This window comes from Paramacrobiotus metropolitanus, unplaced genomic scaffold (assembly GCF_019649055.1).
Source record: "Paramacrobiotus metropolitanus isolate TYO unplaced genomic scaffold, Prichtersi_v1.0 Parri_scaffold0000091, whole genome shotgun sequence".
In the NCBI taxonomy this organism is placed as follows: Eukaryota; Metazoa; Tardigrada; class Eutardigrada; order Parachela; family Macrobiotidae; genus Paramacrobiotus; species Paramacrobiotus metropolitanus.
In genome coordinates this window covers 176,634-194,899 of record NW_026570311.1, presented here as the reverse complement: position 1 = coordinate 194,899, position 18,266 = coordinate 176,634, and the positions used below count along the sequence as shown (strand labels likewise).

General features: G+C 42.4%; 2 protein-coding genes across 2 annotated transcripts; both read left to right on the top strand.

Moving 5' to 3' along the window:
- Positions 1-2,885: 2,885 nt before the first annotated feature.
- Positions 2,886-7,590, top strand: LOC129596488 (uncharacterized). The gene is made up of 5 exons (XM_055493786.1): positions 2,886-3,116; positions 5,837-6,026; positions 6,087-6,322; positions 6,416-6,649; positions 6,940-7,590. The coding sequence occupies exons 1-5, from the start codon at positions 3,029-3,031 to the stop codon at positions 7,272-7,274; spliced, it is 1,083 nt and encodes a 360-aa protein (XP_055349761.1). The 5' UTR covers positions 2,886-3,028; the 3' UTR covers positions 7,275-7,590.
- Positions 7,591-9,698: 2,108 nt separating this feature from the next.
- On the top strand, positions 9,699-15,361 carry LOC129596540 (uncharacterized). The gene is made up of 3 exons (XM_055493850.1): positions 9,699-9,826; positions 10,978-11,436; positions 15,024-15,361. Exons 1-3 carry the CDS (start codon positions 9,703-9,705, stop codon positions 15,071-15,073), a joined length of 633 nt encoding a protein of 210 aa, XP_055349825.1. The 5' UTR covers positions 9,699-9,702; the 3' UTR covers positions 15,074-15,361.
- The last annotated feature ends 2,905 nt before the right edge of the window (positions 15,362-18,266 follow it).

The window sequence follows — 18,266 nt, the reverse complement described above, 5'->3', positions numbered from 1 at the left end:
GATCGCGTCAACTGCCCGCACAGCTTTACTGCCGACGTGCATGCTGTGATCCAGCCTGCCTGAGACAGCCATGCCCTTTCAAGACCCCACCGAGTCGCTGGAACCCTCTACCATTAACCGACTACATGAAGACACAGGGCGCACCAGGTACCAAAAAATTGCGATTTTGCTTATTGGTTCTATTAGGTAACAAGTGGGGCTGGGGTCACACCAGACTGTTGTTGAAAAAGAAATTGCAACAAGTGCGATTGCGATGAGCAAGTATCCGTACCTGCAGTGCCATTACTACGGCATTAATTACCGTAAATACTCACTCATTTGTGACCAGCCACATCTTTTGACGGAAATTTGGCGGACATTAATTCGAACATTCAGCTCTTGGAGCTCTCTGTTCTCACATAATTGGGAAGCCGGTGCATAAAATCTAGACGAGCGAAACTTAACTGCGCTTTTTTTTTCAGGCAGTGGCTTGAGTTGGCAGGATAGCGCTAACATTATGGGAATTGTATTTTTATGTATTTTATTTGTTGTCATCACCCTTATCGTGTTTCTTATTGTCCGCGATGCCCGGCGACCTACATCACCCACCGGATCCATCGTTCAACCATCAACAAACGATAATATGCAAATAGAGCCGCTACGAGTTATGCCGCACGATTGCCCGTGGGGAAATCCTGGACAGGACCAACAACATGTTGCACCCCTTCCGCTCTTTGCGGGCGAACCGTCTTCGTATTCACAAGTCACTGCAGCACCAACACTAGTCGACATTTCTCTGTCGCACCCGGCATCCTTTAAATCAAGCACATAGCTTGAAACTGGGGAAAAGCTGGTGCATCTTGATATGTCCGCGTGGGAGGGAATTTCTCGCATCCTAATAAGCAGCCGTAAAGATTGCACTTTTTCGCGTTTCCACTTTCCGCATATCGAATGACTATAAAATACTGCGCAGGTCAGGCGGTAATCAAGAGTATTAAGGTCACCACAATTCGTTATTTGGTTTCGTTATTTTATTAATTTTCTCAGGTTAAGCGGTTTCGTTGGCTGTTGCCGGAACACTAATAAGCGTAAAATATTTGATTCATTATTTGCAAGCAAGTCACCTTGTTTAAATTCTAGTTCCGTTCTAGTGCGACTGTCTAATCACTGCAGATCAATGGTAAAGCAATTCGAATTTGCTTACAATTTTTTATAAAACCAGCGGATGAGCATTATTATATTTTTACCGCCGTTTCTGAGCGATACCATCTGTTGAAGTACCGCCCTCTAACCGCAGACGCTTTACCTGCAGTTGCATCATCCACTTTCTCTGCTTTCACGTACCGTAGACTAGCATGCTGAACAATGCCAACTTCCGCCAAAAACTAAATATAGGGGGCATTCACCGGCTGCCCTCCGACGTAAATCGATTGTTACAACAACTACCTTTTGCCGAATGAAATTGTTGACTTCTTGAACCGATGGATGATTCGAAGAGTGAAATTTAATTATGGAAAGTGCAAGAAAATGATTCCGAGTGTAAAATCGTAGTTTTACCAATCAAATCGTTCTTTTTGTAATACGTCTGATGGATATGCCGCAAAAGCCAACATTATACGCAGTGACGCACAAATGCAGCAGCCATTTTCCTGTTTCCACGCACATTAGTCGAGCAGGCCTGTTATGTAGTCATGTAGCTGATGGCGGAAAGAGATATAATTCGTTTTCCTGCTGTTCGGCTTACACGAAACAGCCATGGCAAGTCCATTAATTTTAACGCACTGCCTGATGCACAGCAGCGTTTTTGCTACCTGATATGAATGTTACAACAGCCAAGTACTAAACAGAAAGGATAAGCACGACACGCCTACTTCCGGTGTTACCTCACGACAAGGCAAGCCAGCCATCGCACAATACTTTATGGCTCGTAGGCTCCATTGGCCGCCATGTTAAGGGATTTTCAAGCTGTAGAAGTTTATTGAGCGGGCTATTGCTTGAAAGAAAGATAAAAAATTCTTAGGAAAGAATTTGATGTATAATTTGTATGCAAAAGAACTCAGTTAATGTTTTATAAAAAGGTCTCAAAATGTATTCCATTAGCACACAACGGTCGCTTTATGGTATGATATCAGTATTTGCTTATGGCATCATATGTTTATCACGTTTCTCACGTCCATTTTGTGTTTATTATGTCTTTCTTATGTCTCTTACGCTTTCATGTGTTTTTTACGTTTTCAAATGTTTCTTAATATTCTTATTTATATTATGTTTCTTAAGTTTTCATTACATTGATATATTTAAATAAGAGGAACATAAAAATAACTTATGAAATAAAAATAAAAAATAACGTAAAAAATTACCTAACTTTTCTTAACATAACAATAAGAATATGAATAAGTTAGTGGCTTAAGAAGAACATAGAAATACTTCACATGAGGCATAACAAAAGAATAAAAGAAGTAATAACATAAGATATAACAGAAGAAATGATATAAGATTAAAGAATTGCAAAAGAAACGTCAGAAAACTCATGAAATAATGTAAAAAACCTTAGCATTTGACATATGCTCGTACTAATAACTGGTAGTCAGACGCAGACTTTTAGTAAGTACTAAGTACTCAGACTCAGCTAGTCAGTAGTCTTAATTTTAATGACGAGCGAATACAAAGTAATGTAACATCCACAAAAGGAACATGACATTACGAATTTAACAAACAGCGGAAACAGGCGGCCGAATTACAGAGAACATTTGATCTAAATTAGCCGTGGCTGGTGCCGTAAGTCAGTAGTCCGACTCAGCCTTTTAGGAGTCACGCTCAGACGCAGCGCTTCAGCGCTGGCCATACTTCCTTTTACAGCCTACTCTGTAGTCTGTAGTCTGTACTTACCAGTTGCGCACAGCAGAGTTCCACAGTTTGAATTGTGTCTATAACAGTGTGTACTGTAAAATACGAGCAATGCTGTAATTATGGCTAATTATTATGTCTTCAATTGTGTAGCGTGTTACTGTTTGTGTACCGTGTTACAGTTTTACAGCTATATTCTGAAATGGGTACCGGAAGCCAGTTCTTCATTATCCTTGGTCTGGGATTTCTTTCCTGTATCTGCAATGTGAATGCTCAGTATTATCGCTACTGTAAGTGATCTGGCATAATTAAACTGCTGCTCCGTATATATATTATTTTCAACAGTTGCTCGCTTTTAGCTGATCATTGTAAGCAACTGAATACAGTACCTTTTCTATCCTTTGTGCTTTGAAACATGGTGTTTTTGCCCGACGTTGTGCGAACTGCGAAATTTCAAGCACCGGAACTTTCGCTGAGCGGGTTCTTGTAATTTTCTTAAGCACCTGGCCGTCATTACGCGAAGCGCTACGGCTTTGTTAAACACTCCAGTATTAGAGAATTGGTAGGATAATGATTCTGGTTGTTTTTTTAATGTTTCAAAGTTGAACTGTGAATCAGCGTGCCAGCGCTTTCACTGTGTTTTTGATGGTCGACGGCCGTACTACGAAGCACACTCAAAAGCAACTTTCCCAATTTACCTTACTGTCATAAGTGTCATTTGAAGTAATATTTACACACCAATGATATATTATTTTTTTTGCCTATGCCATTACGTAAGCCATTTAAGGACATGCTAATTAAAATTTTCGGAGAAGAACAGTGAAAGCGAAAAATCTCAAACCTATATGCACTTTTACAGTTTTTTCATGGCCCTTTTCTGAACCCTTTTTTAATGTCAGAACGGCAGTACCGCCTTTTAAGTTGATTCGACGATTACTTACTTATTATCAACTGCAAAATACTGCTATTTTTACTTTATTGTGTTGGCAGATCGTTTTGAAAAACTCGTATACTCGTATTAAAGCATTTTTTTAATAGGATGCCAAAATTTCTCTATTTTCAGGCTCCTCGCTTTTGTGAATAAAAAAAGGCGTTTTATGGAGTCCCCAGCGTACCTTAGAGAAAAAAAGTTTAAATTTCACCGACTGATAAATTTTATTCACGAATTTTTATTTTTTAAAATTACGGTTGCTCAAAAACTTTCTGTTTTTGTACCTACTAGGCTACTCCCTAACAGTTTTTATTTTCCTAAAAAAGCGGTCTAAACAAGTTGTTCTTTTCACAAATTTTCTTACACGAAGGAAGAATTCCTCAATCTCATAGCTTTTGTATTCTGCAAAAACAGCTACGAAAACGAAAGATCGACAAATTTAAAAAACTGATTAGGGAAGAAGCACCACCAAAGGCCATCAACAGTTTTTTTGACAAGTTTTCCTCATTGTGTTGTAATTTAATTAAAGTTATTTATCTTCTGCTTTGCATAACGTAGGAAGATTTTAATGATATGACGAATAGTGGCTGAACGGGTTTCTGGCGGCCGACGGGAGATACAAATTAGAAAAAATTACTTTTGGAATGCTCTTAAAATTTCTGTAAGGCGCGATTCAAGTATTACGTAACGCAAAGGGGTGGGGGGTGGTCATGGGTTTTTGTTACGCCGTGTTACATTGGGTAGGGGGTCCAAAAATTTTTGTTACGTGCGGGCCGACACCCCATAAAAAAACGAAAAAAATTCATATATTTTAATTGAAATTTAATAGGGGGGTGGTCGGGCTCTCTGTTACGTATGCAGTTAGGGGGTCGAAAATTTTGTTATGCAGTGTTACAAGGGGTGGAGGGTGGTCCGAAATCACGAAAAATCGCGTTACGTAATACTTGAATCGCGCCTAAGCTGTCTGTGCTTTCCGGCCAAGTTCAAAAACAAGAAGGAATAAAAAAAGGAAGAAACGTTTAATTATTCAAAAGAGCTAGAGAATTTTTGAAGGAGGAAATTCTTACAGTCAAAACCAAGGAGGGAATTTTTTAAACAAAAAAGTACAGGAAATTTCTGTGGTCGGATAACTTTCTGGGAGGCGTGATTTAGCCAATTACGCATTTCTGCGTGTTGAGAAATTTATTTTAAAGCCTTCTAACCATGGTTTAATTCCTATAAACTTTACCTATTATTTGTGAACAATTTCAAGGTAACATTTTCTGAAAATTAGGGATGCTTCTGAATATTGAAAATATTCCATACACCGCGCCACAAATAATTCTTCAAACGCTAGTACGCTTCGCTCGATAATACTTCTTATAAAAGATTCGGCTTTTTTACCATAAAAAGCTTCTCTCTCTTTCTGGCTACAAGACATTCCTTCCTTTAAAAATTTCTAGTTTCCTCTTTTTACTAAAAACTTATTTCTTCCACATTCATTCGTTTTTTCATATATTCCACACTTTTTTCACCTTGGCCGCTTTTCTCATTCAGTTTCGCACCGGAAATAGCCGCACACCGATGTGGTTGTATCATCCAATGCGTTCAGCGGTTACCCAGCATAATTACCCAGTTGTTTATATTACAGTACAAGTGACCAGTTGCTGAAAAACTGCGAAATACGAGTACTAATAAATTTAAAAAATAGTAAAATTTAGCGATTAACGAGTACGAGTACTAATAAAACGAGTACTAATAAAGTACGAGTACTAATAAAATTAGTAAATTAAAAAAACTAATAAATTTCATACAACTATTATTTTCATTCTATTAAATTCCATCGCACTAATTAATTTCATACGCAAAATTTTCACCTCTTATAAATGTTTGAAAAAATTAAGGTTTCCCCCAAGGTAGAAAACATGTTCGCATGTGTTATGCGCAAGTATTTAGCTAACAGTTGAAAGGCAGCAGTAAAAATGGAAAAAAATGGTAAAAATTTTGGTAAAAATCTGCAGCTAAACAAACCCCTTGCAGAACGATTCAGCTGTCATGAAAATGTATTATAAATTGAAAAACATAATTATGGATCCACAGATACAGATTTGGAAAAGACATGCAATCAGAGCGTGGAATTAGAGTGTCCGTTTTCGTTCACTGGACGAGCCGGAACATTCCACTATGACTACATATCCGACCTGTCCCCGGGACTTTGCTACTTTAATGTGACACTGCCACCTGACTGCGGGGCATCGAGCGACTTTTTCGCCGTCTATTTCAACATCCGGTGCGTAAAAGGGATATCATACAATTCATGTGGTCGTAATGCTTTTTTGATGAATTACAGGAAGTTTCTTCTACCGTCCACCGACCGTTTTCGAATCTATCAAACTAACCGACTGGCACCGCGCATCCTTCTCAAAGAGTTGAACGGTTCCCACTCCGCGCGGTCCAATCCTGCGTCGGTCGCGCAAGCTCTGACATCCTACGTTAAACAACCCTCCTTTACTTTCGAATATTTCCGCGGCACATCACCCTCTACGGAGTCGCATCAGGCCAACATCGATTTTATTATTGTTGATAGTAAGAAAATATGTCTCCTCTAAGCTGAATGCAGACATTATTCGGTTAATCAGTGACGTGATCGAATTATGCCATATTTTGTCGTTATCCTAGAGAGTACGGATGTATTGAGTGCGTCCTGCACTGCTTTGTCGGGGTTTGTGGACGATTATTTCATCTGTCACACAGACGGCATCAATGATCGCGTCAACTGTCCGGACAGCTTCACTGCCGACGTGTATGCAGTGAATCCAGCCTTGAAAAGGCAAACATGCATTTTCAAGTCCCAGCCGAGTTTCGCGAACCATCAACCAATAGATGATTATCTGAACGCCCAAGACGCACCAGGTACACTTCACACAATTCGCTTATTTGCTATGGTACACTTCGTTGAAAATATCCTGGAAACAAGTAGTGGTGGGTTCGCACTAAGGCTGTTGTTCAAAATCAACTTGATATAAGTACTTTGTGCAGGAGCACTAATTGACAGCATTGACCAAGACGAGGAATCAGTACTACGACGTTAAATGCTCAACAGTGTCAAATTATTATTGTTCACAAATATACTCGTACGACCTGGAGATAACGAAACTGAACTAAGCTATATTTTCTAGGCAGTTATAAGCTTTTGTTTCCAGGCTTGAGCTCCGGTGCCATTGCGGGAATCGTCTGTGGATGTGTTTTATTTGTTGCCATAATCGTTACGGCAGTTTTCATGGTTCGCTCTGCCCGGCGACGAACCTTACCCAGCCTACCCATCGTTCTGCCATCAACAAGCGGCGACGTCCAACTAGAGCCACTACTAGCTGTGCCGCCGGATGCCACAAGTTGGCAGGCGGTGCTCGATGATGCTGTACAGGACCAGCAACATGTTGCATCCCCTCCGCCCATTTTGGAAGTACCGCCTTCGCATTCACAAGCCAATACAGCACCAGTCGCCATTACCCTGTCGAACCCGCCATCCGATACATGATGAATGAAGCTGGAAAATTCTTCAACAATCTTGATTATGTCCACGTGCGAGGCAATTTCTCAAATTCTAACAAAAGCCCTTAAGATTGGACGTTTTCGAATCATTGAATGGATGTAAAATACTGCGCAGGTCGACGGGGCCGTGTTGAAGTAGTATTAAGGTCACACTGACTTTCGTTTTTTGATTTCGTCATCCTGTTAACCGTTTTTCGTTTCGTTGGCTGACATTTTTGGATTCTGTTTTTTTCGTTTTTTAGATTTTTTGGATTGGTTGGCATTTTTTTTCGTTGGTTGGTTTTTGAAGTTTGACTGCTCTTCTGTTGACCCACAGCCTTAACTGGGCAGTGTCCAGTATTCCCGTAGGCGGTTTTGATTATTTTTGTGTATAAAGTAGTTTCAGTATAGCCAAACGAATTTTCACAGTTAAAGACATATTATTATATTGCTGACCGGTGGTTATTTCGGCGGCCCCTAATATTATGCTCAATACTGATGCTCATAAACAGCCCTTTAAAAACTGTCAAAGGGAAAACGTTTTTTAACCAGAATACTTTTTATTACAGCTGTAGTAATTGAAATTAAATTTGTCATGCGTATCAGGCAACTCTTTGTTGTCAGATTGATACTGCCCTGCTGTAGCTGACCTATGGCCAGCAAAATGTTGAAAAAAAAGATTTTTTAATTGTATTACTAGTATTTTATCGACAAATCCCAGTTTTTATGGTCAAATTCGAACGGGATCGGGTGCCGGGAATATTTATTTATAACAAATGAGCATCATAATTGCGATGACAACTTTTTATTTTCCGCCAAGTCCATTTCTTAATAGTAATTTCTGTTAGAAGTAGCACAGCATGCTGAAAAATAAGAAGATTCATGATGAAGCCCGGAAATCAGTATTAATGCGATTACGGCCATGTCCAGATAATTAGAGACAGAACTGCTGGTAAAGAGTTAATCAGAAGATGGCAGTCTAGAAAAATCTTTATTATTATCAACGAAGTTGAACGAACGTATGGACCTTTGGGCCGGTAAAGCGCCTTAAACATGGTTACGTGGAAGAGGTACCGATAAAAATGCAGAATTTACAGAGATGACATTATATTTGCGGAAGCCGACAACATACAAATGTTTGCGCCGTAATGTTACTTCCGGAAAATAGTTTCTTAATGGCTTAGGGTTTGTCTGCTCGAAAGTGAACTAAACTAAACTCACGACTGTGCCCTGTCGACTCAGCGCCATGCGCCCATGCCGTTCTGCACCACTTGTACGTACGCGTTCTGCGCTCGCCCCCCACACGGGTTAGGCGCTCACGCTGACCGCTATCATTCCTCAAACGCAGCATCACACTCTTTCGCTCCCGATGGATCAGAGCTCATGTTCCGTCTATCGTCGTTCTATGCACCAGCTGGCTGCCGGACGTTGCCCACAATGCCCAGCAAGACCATTCTGCACTCAAGCTTGAACAGTCTAGCAATATTGAACGTTTCTAGATTTTATTGCTTACGGCAACTGGCTTTGCTCTTTCTTGCAATCACACGCGGCATTGTTCCCACTTTACTTGTGCTATAAGAAGCCTGACGTAGCTCTTCTGTGCTTGCCTGTTACTTCTTGCGAAAAAATGCTGCTTTTCAGTAAGTGAGTGATAAAAATAATGCCGTATTGGAATAGATTCTTGCGCTGTAAAACTTCAAAACTTGATTACCGTATATCTATATAAACTTTATCTTTATAACAGCCAACTGCTGTGTGCGACACACTTTTACTGTGTTGGTGTTTGTCCGCAGTTTAAACAAAATGGGCACTGGATGCGCCTTCTGCATTATCCTTGGTCTGGAATTTTTTTCCTGCATCCGCACTGTGGATGCTCAGTTTTATCGTTACTGTAAGTGATGGTGGCTTAATACGTAAAACCGCTGCCGCTGCCAACTGCCTTAACAGTTGGTCGCTTTTGCTGTTCATTATAAACAATCAATACCTTTTTATCCTCTGGGCTTTAAACGTGGTGTTTTTGCCCATCTTAGAGCGAAATGCTAAATTTTTTAAGCCGGAACGCGTTACTCTGGCTATCATTAACACTCGCACTCGTCTATGGTTTAATGATACTTATGCTGTGTGATGAGTAATCGCATGTACAGTAGCTTCAGTAAGCGTCAACGATCGTTACTGCGGTCGTGTTGACAGTTGCTTATGCAACAGTTATTAATTGTATCACGTATGATTCTTATCTTTTTGATGATGATGCTTCAGAGCTGAATTGCTAGCTTGTATGTAAACGGAAATCCTAACAGATTCATTCTACCGACTAAGATCTTGGAAATAAATTCTGGTTATGAATCGGTACTTTGGCATTATGTGTATATGGTAATATACATCATATATCATGGCGCTCCTGGCATAACGTACCCGTGACCTTTCTTTTCCATATCATGGTTGAGTTGGAGTTAACTTTACCGGAATCAGATTATGTTATGCTTGATGTTAATGACCGTATAACTACTCTTCAAGCGGATACCGAGCGTCGCCTGCAGATACTGGAGGAGCAATTGAAAGGTCAGCAATACTGTTAATATGCCTTCAATCTGCTCTTGTTTTAATGCCGCGGTCGGTAAAATTCTCTCTTGCTGCTCGTTTACCACTAAGGTTCTTTTGGCTGTAACCGTGTCTAGCGTTGTCGCTAACGGTGTGCTTGGGTACATGTTGTATCAGGCGAAGAGCAGCTATATCTGCAGTCAACTTCTTGGTTAAATCTTATCTATTTTGTTTATATTGTATGTCGAGCGGTTCTGGTAAACCGCATTCCGATAAAACCGGTAAGGTTGCCGACAAAGCGAAGGACGCGTTAGTCGCTCCAACCAAATCAGCTAGTAGTGCTAGCCAACATCCCAGTGAAAGTGACCTTTCAGGTGGCGGTGGTCCGCGCCTACGCTCTGACGGTCAACCAGAATTCTCACAGGGCTTACAAGGTTCAGAATATCAAAGACGGCCAAAACCTGAGCAAACTGATAGTCAGTCGCGCACCACTTCTGAAAGCTCAGATACTGGGACGGAAAGCCAGGTTGTTACTGAAGTAGGTGAAACAACCGGCACCGAAAGTTCGGCACCAGTTAAAATGACAGATCCGGCTATCAAAGCGATGACCGATGGGTTTGCGAAGTTAACGAACACAGTGTTCGACGCCCCATCCAGCGGTCCGCTCCAGTGTACGGAGAAATTTAAACCCTCCGAGCACGATGCGCGCGAATGGATTAAGGAGTTCGAAGAAGCCGCTACACTTTCTAATTGGAAAGATGACATTAAAAAAGAGCGGTTTTCTTTTTACCTGTCTGCCGGTGCAGCAAAACAGTGGTACACGCTCAACAAGCCGTTCACTAACTGGGCCGCATTGAAGACAGCATTTCTGAACGAGTTTGTGAGTAAAGATGAAAAGTGGGAAACTCAGAACAAACTCCAGAACAGGAAGTTTAAGCAAGACAGCGAGACTCTGGTTGAGTACTATTACGCTATTATCGCTTTGTGTCGTAAAGTGGATGAAAATATGGCTGCAGATATGAAGGTTCATTATCTGCTTAACGGATTAGGTGTTCAGCTGCGTAATCATGTCGCGCTGTTAGATCCAAAAACACCTGAAGAAATTTTGGCAAAGTTGAAGATTTTAAAGTTTGAAAGCGGTAAATCTGATGCTGGTGTGCATAACGTTTTAGCCGCCACTTCGGCATCATGTTCGTCACCTAAGAGGAAAGGGGATGAGGTCATCCCAGCTGACGAGGTCGGTGCCTCAACGGCTTGTTCGAAAACGTATTCGCAGTCGGAACTGGACAACGCCGTCCGTGAGGCTGTTGAAAAGGCGATGGAGGTGGCGCGCGATAATACCGCTGTTCCTGTGCTGACTCAGACGTATGTGCGCGGCGGCGGCAGCAACACATTCCGTGGTCGTTTTAGTGGAAATCGTGGACGTGGGCGTGGCCGCGGTGGCAGAGGCGGACCGGCTTCTACTACAACAAGTGCGTCCGCACCAACCACATCACGTGAAATCCCGGCAGAAACGACTGAGGATGGCAAACGGTTTTGTACCTTCTGCAAACGCGAAGGACATCTTGAGGGTCGGTGCTTTGACAAGCGACGTGCCATGAGGGAGCTGCAGTCCCGCGGAAACGCGCGAGGTGAGCACCGTAATTTAAACTAGATGGAGTGGCACCGATTCGGGGCGTGGCTACTCGTACTGATCCTCCCGATAAGAGTGAGTTGTCTCCTCTTGCTGTTTATCCAATCACAGAGAATAACGATGAAGAGTTGCAGTCATATCCTATTACAGCTAGTGCGTACGTCAATGGTGTCCCGGTGGATGCTATTATAGATTCTGGTTCAGCTGTCACTATAATGAGCTTGCGCTGTGCGCGCTCGTTAAATGTGTTTGTGGAACGCTATAGTGGCCGTTTGATTAAAGGAATTTCAGGTAAACTAACTGAGCCGGCTGGCATTACCTCGGTCGAAATTTCGATTGCTAGTTGTACAATACGTATAAATGTTTTAGTACTTGATACATATGACCGTGACTTACTTGTTGGTAACGATTTTCTTATGCAAACCGATTTGGTTATCGATTATGCAACACGTAGTGTACGTCGCTTCAGCGACGGTGCTGGTGAGAAATTCCTGCCGTGGTCGGCACGGGATGTCGTGGTGTGCGAACGTGTTAACATACCAGCCGGGCATGTCGCTTGGGTCAAATGCAAACTTAAGCGTAACAAGTTTCCTGGTCGTGTTACTTCAGAAAATATGGAATTCATAACTAGTCCAAACGCTAAACTATTTGCACAAAGGGTCTGCGAACGTCGCATTCCTTAATAAAATTGTAAACAATTGTTGTTACTTAAGTTGTGCCAATTTCTCACGAACTAAAAGAAACTAGTTAATAACGAAGTCGTTGCGTGTGCCCAGCCGGTTTTCGTTGAGGAATCTGAACCGTGTTTGGCGACCGATCGTGTTGTTGACGAGCACCCGTTACCACAATTAAATGTTGGCAGTCAGGTGACTCCAAAACAAAACGAGCAACTTCGTGCATTACTGCGCAAACACTGGAAAGTGTTTCCAACGCCCGAGCGCCCAATCGGTGAAGTGACTGGTGTCGCTCACCATATTGACACAGGCACTGCTGGCCCGATGTCACAGCCGCCGTATCGACGCTCTTGGGCCGAACGAATAGTTATTCGTACTGAAGTTGACAAGATGCTGCGTCAAGGAATTGTCTGTCCGTCTTCTAGCCCGTGGGCTTCGCCGGTTGTGCTGGTGCACAAGCGCGATGGCACCACCCGTTTCTGCGTAGATTACCGTCGCTTGAACGCAATTACGAAGAAGGACGTTTACCCGATGCCGCGTCTGGACGATGCCTTGGATCGGTTAGGTGGGTCAACGCATTTTTCTAGTTTAGATATGGCTTGGGGTTATTGGCAGATTCCGGTGTCGGAATCTGACCAAGAAAAGACGGCGTTTGTAACCCCTGACGGGTTGTACCAGTTCAACCGGATGCCTTTCGGTCTCTGCAATGCAGGTGCCACCTTTCAGCGGTCTATGGACCGTATCCTCAGTGAGTTCCGTTGGCAATTTGTAATTGTCTACATTGATGATGTGCTAATATATTCAAAAAGTTTTGAAGAACATTTATTGCATCTCGATTTAGTACTGTCGCGGTTACAGGCAGCTGGTGTTGTACTTAAACCGTCGAAATGTACATTTGCTACAGATCATACAAAATATCTCGGGCATATAATTGACTATAATGGTATTAGTCCTGACCCGGAGAAATTAAGTGCCATTGTTGACTATCCCGAGCCAAAAAACGTAACCGACATAAAGTCTTTTCTGGGCTTGTGCTCTTACTTCCGTCGGTTCGTTAAAGATTTCGCCGCTATGTCCGAGCCGCTGGTGCGCCTCACACGTAAAAGCGAGCAATTTGTGTGGTCTACTGAACAGTGCGCTAGTTTTGAAGCGTTGAAATCGGCACTCATCAGTTCGCCTGTGCTGACTCACTTCGACCCAGCAGCTGAGTTAGAATTGCACACGGATGCTAGTGCGCTTGGTATTGGCGCGTGTCTAGTGTCGAAAACTGACATCGGTGAGCGTGTTCTTGCTTATGTAAGCAAAAACTTTAACCCTGCGGAGACTCGGTACTCAGTCACCGAACAAGAGTGCTTAGCGGTTGTTTGGGCTATTAAAAGTTGCGCCCATATTTATCAGGAAAATGTTTCCGCGTGGTCACGGATCATTGTGCTCTTTGCTGGTTAATGTCCCGTCGTGAGCTAGCAGGCAGATTAAGCCGGTGGTCCGTTTTTCTGCAAGAATACAATTTTGTGATTGTATATCGTAGCGGAAAAAACACCAGAATGCTGATGCGTTGTCGCGTCACCCCGTGGAAGCAGCTGACTCCGCTGACATAGATTTCGACATGTTAGTCGCTATGACCACATCTGCTGACATGTCTGTTGAACAACAAGCTGATGGCAAACTTAGTACAGTTATATCTAAGCTGAAAGCAGGTGCTGCTGGCAAGGATACTGTACGCTATTGTCTTCGCGGTAATGTGTTATACCGCAAAGCCCTGGTGGACGGAGAGGAAGCGTTGTTGCTGGTTGTACCTCAACAGCTGAGGCGACAGATTCTGTACGCATGTCATGATGAATCAACGTCCGGGCATCTCGGCTTTTGGCGTACATACAATAGATTACGTTCGCGGTATTACTGGCCACGTATGCGCGATCACATACGTCGGTACGTACGTGGTTGCGAGCATTGTCAGTTTAGGAAAATAAATACAGAAAAACCTGGTGGTTTTATTGAAAGTATCCCGGTGGGAACTGCATTTGAAATGATCGGTATTGATGTCTTCGGTCCATTACCTGTGTCTTCGAAAGGAAATAGATATGTTATTGTTTGTACGGACTACTTAACTAAATACGTAGAAACGAAAGCCGTAACAGCGCAAACTGCAGGTGCAGTTGCAAACTTCTTAGTTTCTCAAATTATATTGCGGCACGGTGCGCCGTCAAAAATGTTGTCAGACCAAGGTGGTCCGTTCCTTTCCGCGGTCGTGAAAGGAGTTACAGATTTGTGCCAAGTTAAACATCTTAATACAACGGCTTACAACCCTGCCTGTAACGGATTAACGGAAAAGTTTAACAAAAGTCTTGCGGTCATGTTGAGTTTATACGTAAGCGATAACCAAAAGGATTGGGACCTGTATTTACCGTATATCACTTGTGCATATAATACGAGTACACAAGCGTCGACCGGCAAAAGTCCATTTTATCTGTTGTATGGACGCGAATGTCGCTCAGTACTAGATAGTCAACTTGGTGCTCTTCCGAGTAATAACATCAGCAACTTGCACGAATACAGTAAAACTATGATTGAACGAATCAGATTAGCTAGCCAGGTGGCTAAGGCTAATATCGACCAAGTGCAGGCTGGTTATATGTTGACTGGCAATTTGAAAAGACAGCATCGTGAGTTCAGGATTGGTGATCTTGTACTGCTGTACACTCCTGTGACACCGGTTGGTTTGTCACCAAAATTAATTGCACATTATTTTGGTCCATACCGAATTATTAACCGCGTGTCCAAGCTAAATTACGAGATTGAGTCAGTACGCAACAAGCGTGGAAAGCGCGTCATGACGGTTCATGTTAAGCGCTTGAAATTGTTTACTCAACCACTGTCGGATGATGATCTTAATGGCGATTGTGATTCGCAGTGGAGCGTCCCGATGGAGTCCGTGGATCCGGAACTGAAAGAGGACATTGAACGCACAGCTGTTACACCATCTCGTCCCATTCCTGATCCAACAGCCGGTCCGTTAACCGATACCGACAATCGCCCTGCTATCCGGACCCTCCGGAACCGCACTATCCGCAGCTCATCACCATAACATTTGCGTTTTTACTGCTTCTCTTGCGACAGTTGATTTTATGACTTGTTATTGATAATTGTGATTATTTTGTGATTGTCAGTTGCTGAAACTTTGTCTGGTGACCAAAGTTCTTAAGATACGGGGTGCTGTGTGATGAGTAATCGCATGTACAGTAGCTTCAGTAAGCGTCAACGATCGTTACTGCGGTCGTGTTGACAGTTGCTTATGCAACAGTTATTAATTGTATCACGTATGATTCTTATCTTTTTGATGATGATGCTTCAGAGCTGAATTGCTAGCTTGTATGTAAACGGAAATCCTAACAGATTCATTCTACCGACTAAGATCTTGGAAATAAATTCTGGTTATGAATCGGTACTTTGGCATTATGTGTATATGGTAATATACATCATATATCACTTACACGGATTTATCTAGTGTGCCGCGCAGGCGCAGCCCATAGGCTCGTCCCGGTCTGGTGTAGAACTTCATGCAGAATGTTTTCTAAACTTTTCTCTTACATTTTCACCAACCGGAAGTGGTTGGAATTCGTAGTTTTTAAGTTTTCCGTTCAATTATTTTTACTAATAATGTTTGAATAAGTGAAAATGAAACAGATTTTGTGAGGAATTCAGGGCCATTTCAGGCGAGGTAGGAATAACTCAACTGCCAGTGTGACGTTCCATGAATTTCTGAATGATTACTGCAAATGTGCCTCTCAGACCCATGGTTGACTTATCCAAGAAAAGCCGGCTATCACAAGGAATGCGAATTCAGATTTGAAAATGGCCCGCGCTCAAGCTCGGACTTGGACTCGGACTTGGACTGCTGAAACTTGGACTTGGACCACACTTGGACTTCATAACTTGGACTTGGACTTCCTTACTTGGACTTGGACTTCTCAACTTGGATTTCTAAATCGAACTTCTTAACTTGGACTTCGACCTAAGAACTTGGACTTCTAGCTTGGACTTCTCCTCAGAAATAAACTACCTAGTTAGCCTAAGAAACCTAAGAAACCTCAGAAATAAACTAGTTAGCCTAAGAAACCTGAGAAACCTAAGAAACCTAAGAAAACTAAGAAACCTAAGAAACCCAAGAAACCTAAGAAACCTAAGAAACCTAAGAAAACTAAGAAACCTAAGAAACCCAAGAAACCTAAGAAACCTAAGAAACCTAAGAAACCTAAGAAACCTAAGAAACCTAAGAAACCTAAGAAATCTAAAAAACCCAAGAAAAGTCCAAGTTGAAGAGTCCAAGTCCAAGTTTAGAAGTCCAAGTTTAGAAGTCCAAGTGTGGTCCGAGTCCGAGTTTTAGTAGTCCAAGTCCGAGTCCAAGTCCGAGTTTGAGCATGGGCCTTTGAAAATTGGTAGTCTCGGATAAAATAATTCAAGTTAGAAAAGAATTACAGCCATTTAACTAACTACAGCCTACAGGAACGAAATCTCCTATAAAATATTTTTGAAGCGCTCTACATACGGGTACATGCACCACAATTCAATTTCAATTTTGCCAGTACCGGATGTTAAGATAAAACGTAAACCGATCGTCCTGGCGCCCGCAATTGGGAGCCAGCGTGACATTGAAGGAGCACAGTCCTGGTGGCAGCCGGCTGATATTATAGCGACTGTGGTTAAATTCAAATAATTAGAACTTTATTTGATTGGTCAGTCTGTGTGGATTGATGAGTCACAGCTGGCTAGTGTGTTAACGGTGTTTAACGGTGTGATGTGAAATGGGAGATTGGACGCTGATCAGTCGGTGATTGAGTAACCTCCTAAATTTGAATAAATTTGTCCATGGACATTCTGTCGTTCGTTCGGTCGTAATAACCTCTCGTTCTTCCACCTTTCCACACAGCGATCTTCCAGAGAAACAGTAAGATCTCTTCCTGTTTATGAGCCTTGCAAGTCTGGGCAATAAGACCACCAACATCGGTCCTTTTAGCGGCGTGGCGCGGCGTGTAGCCAACCCACAGTAAACGGGAGCACACCGTCAGGCTTCCGTTGTATGGCGCTTCCTGATTCAAGGGATCGCAAAGAGCCCCCATCAGCTCCTAACGTAGAAGAACAGTGGAAAGTAGTGCAGAATCGAGGTGCGAAGCGTATGCGAGCTGGAATAGCGGACGTAGAGCGAAGTGCAGCAGAGCATCAAGAGTACCTCGGATCCGAAGCCATAGCGTACAGAATCTCGTGGTCGGATTACAAGTGGTGGAGACAGCAGGAGCAGACACGTAAGGGTAAGCACCATCATCCCTAAGTTATAATCGTAGAGATTGTGAGGTTTTGAGGCAGATTTTATGTGTGAAAACCTACGCATTGGAGAGATATTTTACTCGTATTGAGGACTGACGTTTTAGCGTAGTGCAGTATCCCGTGTGTGTCCATACTCGTATGGTTTATTTCTGATGCAGTCGTATGAAGTTTTATGAAAATTTCTGGTTTGAATTCGTATGAAGTCCATCTGGAAATTTTAAGAACTGCTGTATTTTAGGAAAGTTTTGTAGAAGGGCAGAATTTTCGTTTCTCGTGAGGATTTTCCGAAACGTGCCTAGACGTGCAAAGTTTGCATGTAAGCTTGAGATCGTAAAGTTTGATGAGCGTGCGCCGGCATGTCGACCACTGAACCGACAGCGCGAGGCAGCGCCGATAGAACAAAAGACGAGGAACTGGAAGCAGAGCGCAGACAGATCGTAAAGTTGTTGACTCAAGTGAAACGGGCGAAAGTTAACGAAATTGCCAGTAAAATTAATGCAGTATTAAAAGTAACGATGAATAATAATGAAGCTGTGGAACATATTGCCAATTACTGTATTCAGACTGGAATTTCGTATGAAGATCTAAAGACAACTGCAGACATTAAGGAATCGGATTATTGGCGTAGAAGTAAAAAGCCTGAAGAAGCTGGAAACGTATCGGGCAATGAACGTGCAGGTGATAATGTGCAGTCAGAGTGTGATCGTATTGCGAATCAACTTAGAAGTAATTTAGCGGAAGCAGATCTGGCAGCCGTTTCGAAACTACTTAAAATAAAAGATGCAGAGATAGCAGAAAATTTTAGTGATTTGCAAAATCGTTTAATACGATT

Excerpts from the sequence above, each read along its gene's own strand:
- LOC129596488 (XM_055493786.1), top strand. The coding sequence starts at position 3,029 with ATGGGTACCGGAAGCCAGTTCTTCATTATCCTTGGTCTGGGATTTCTT. Across the intron at positions 3,117-5,836 it reads TGCTCAGTATTATCGCTACT|ATACAGATTTGGAAAAGACA; the intron begins GTAAGTGATCTG and ends ATGGATCCACAG. Across the intron at positions 6,323-6,415 it reads CGATTTTATTATTGTTGATA|AGAGTACGGATGTATTGAGT; the intron begins GTAAGAAAATAT and ends TCGTTATCCTAG.
- LOC129596540 (XM_055493850.1), top strand. The coding sequence starts at position 9,703 with ATGGTTGAGTTGGAGTTAACTTTACCGGAATCAGATTATGTTATGCTT. Across the intron at positions 9,827-10,977 it reads ACTGGAGGAGCAATTGAAAG|CCGCCACTTCGGCATCATGT; the intron begins GTCAGCAATACT and ends ATAACGTTTTAG. Across the intron at positions 11,437-15,023 it reads GTCCCGCGGAAACGCGCGAG|TGGAGCGTCCCGATGGAGTC; the intron begins GTGAGCACCGTA and ends TGTGATTCGCAG.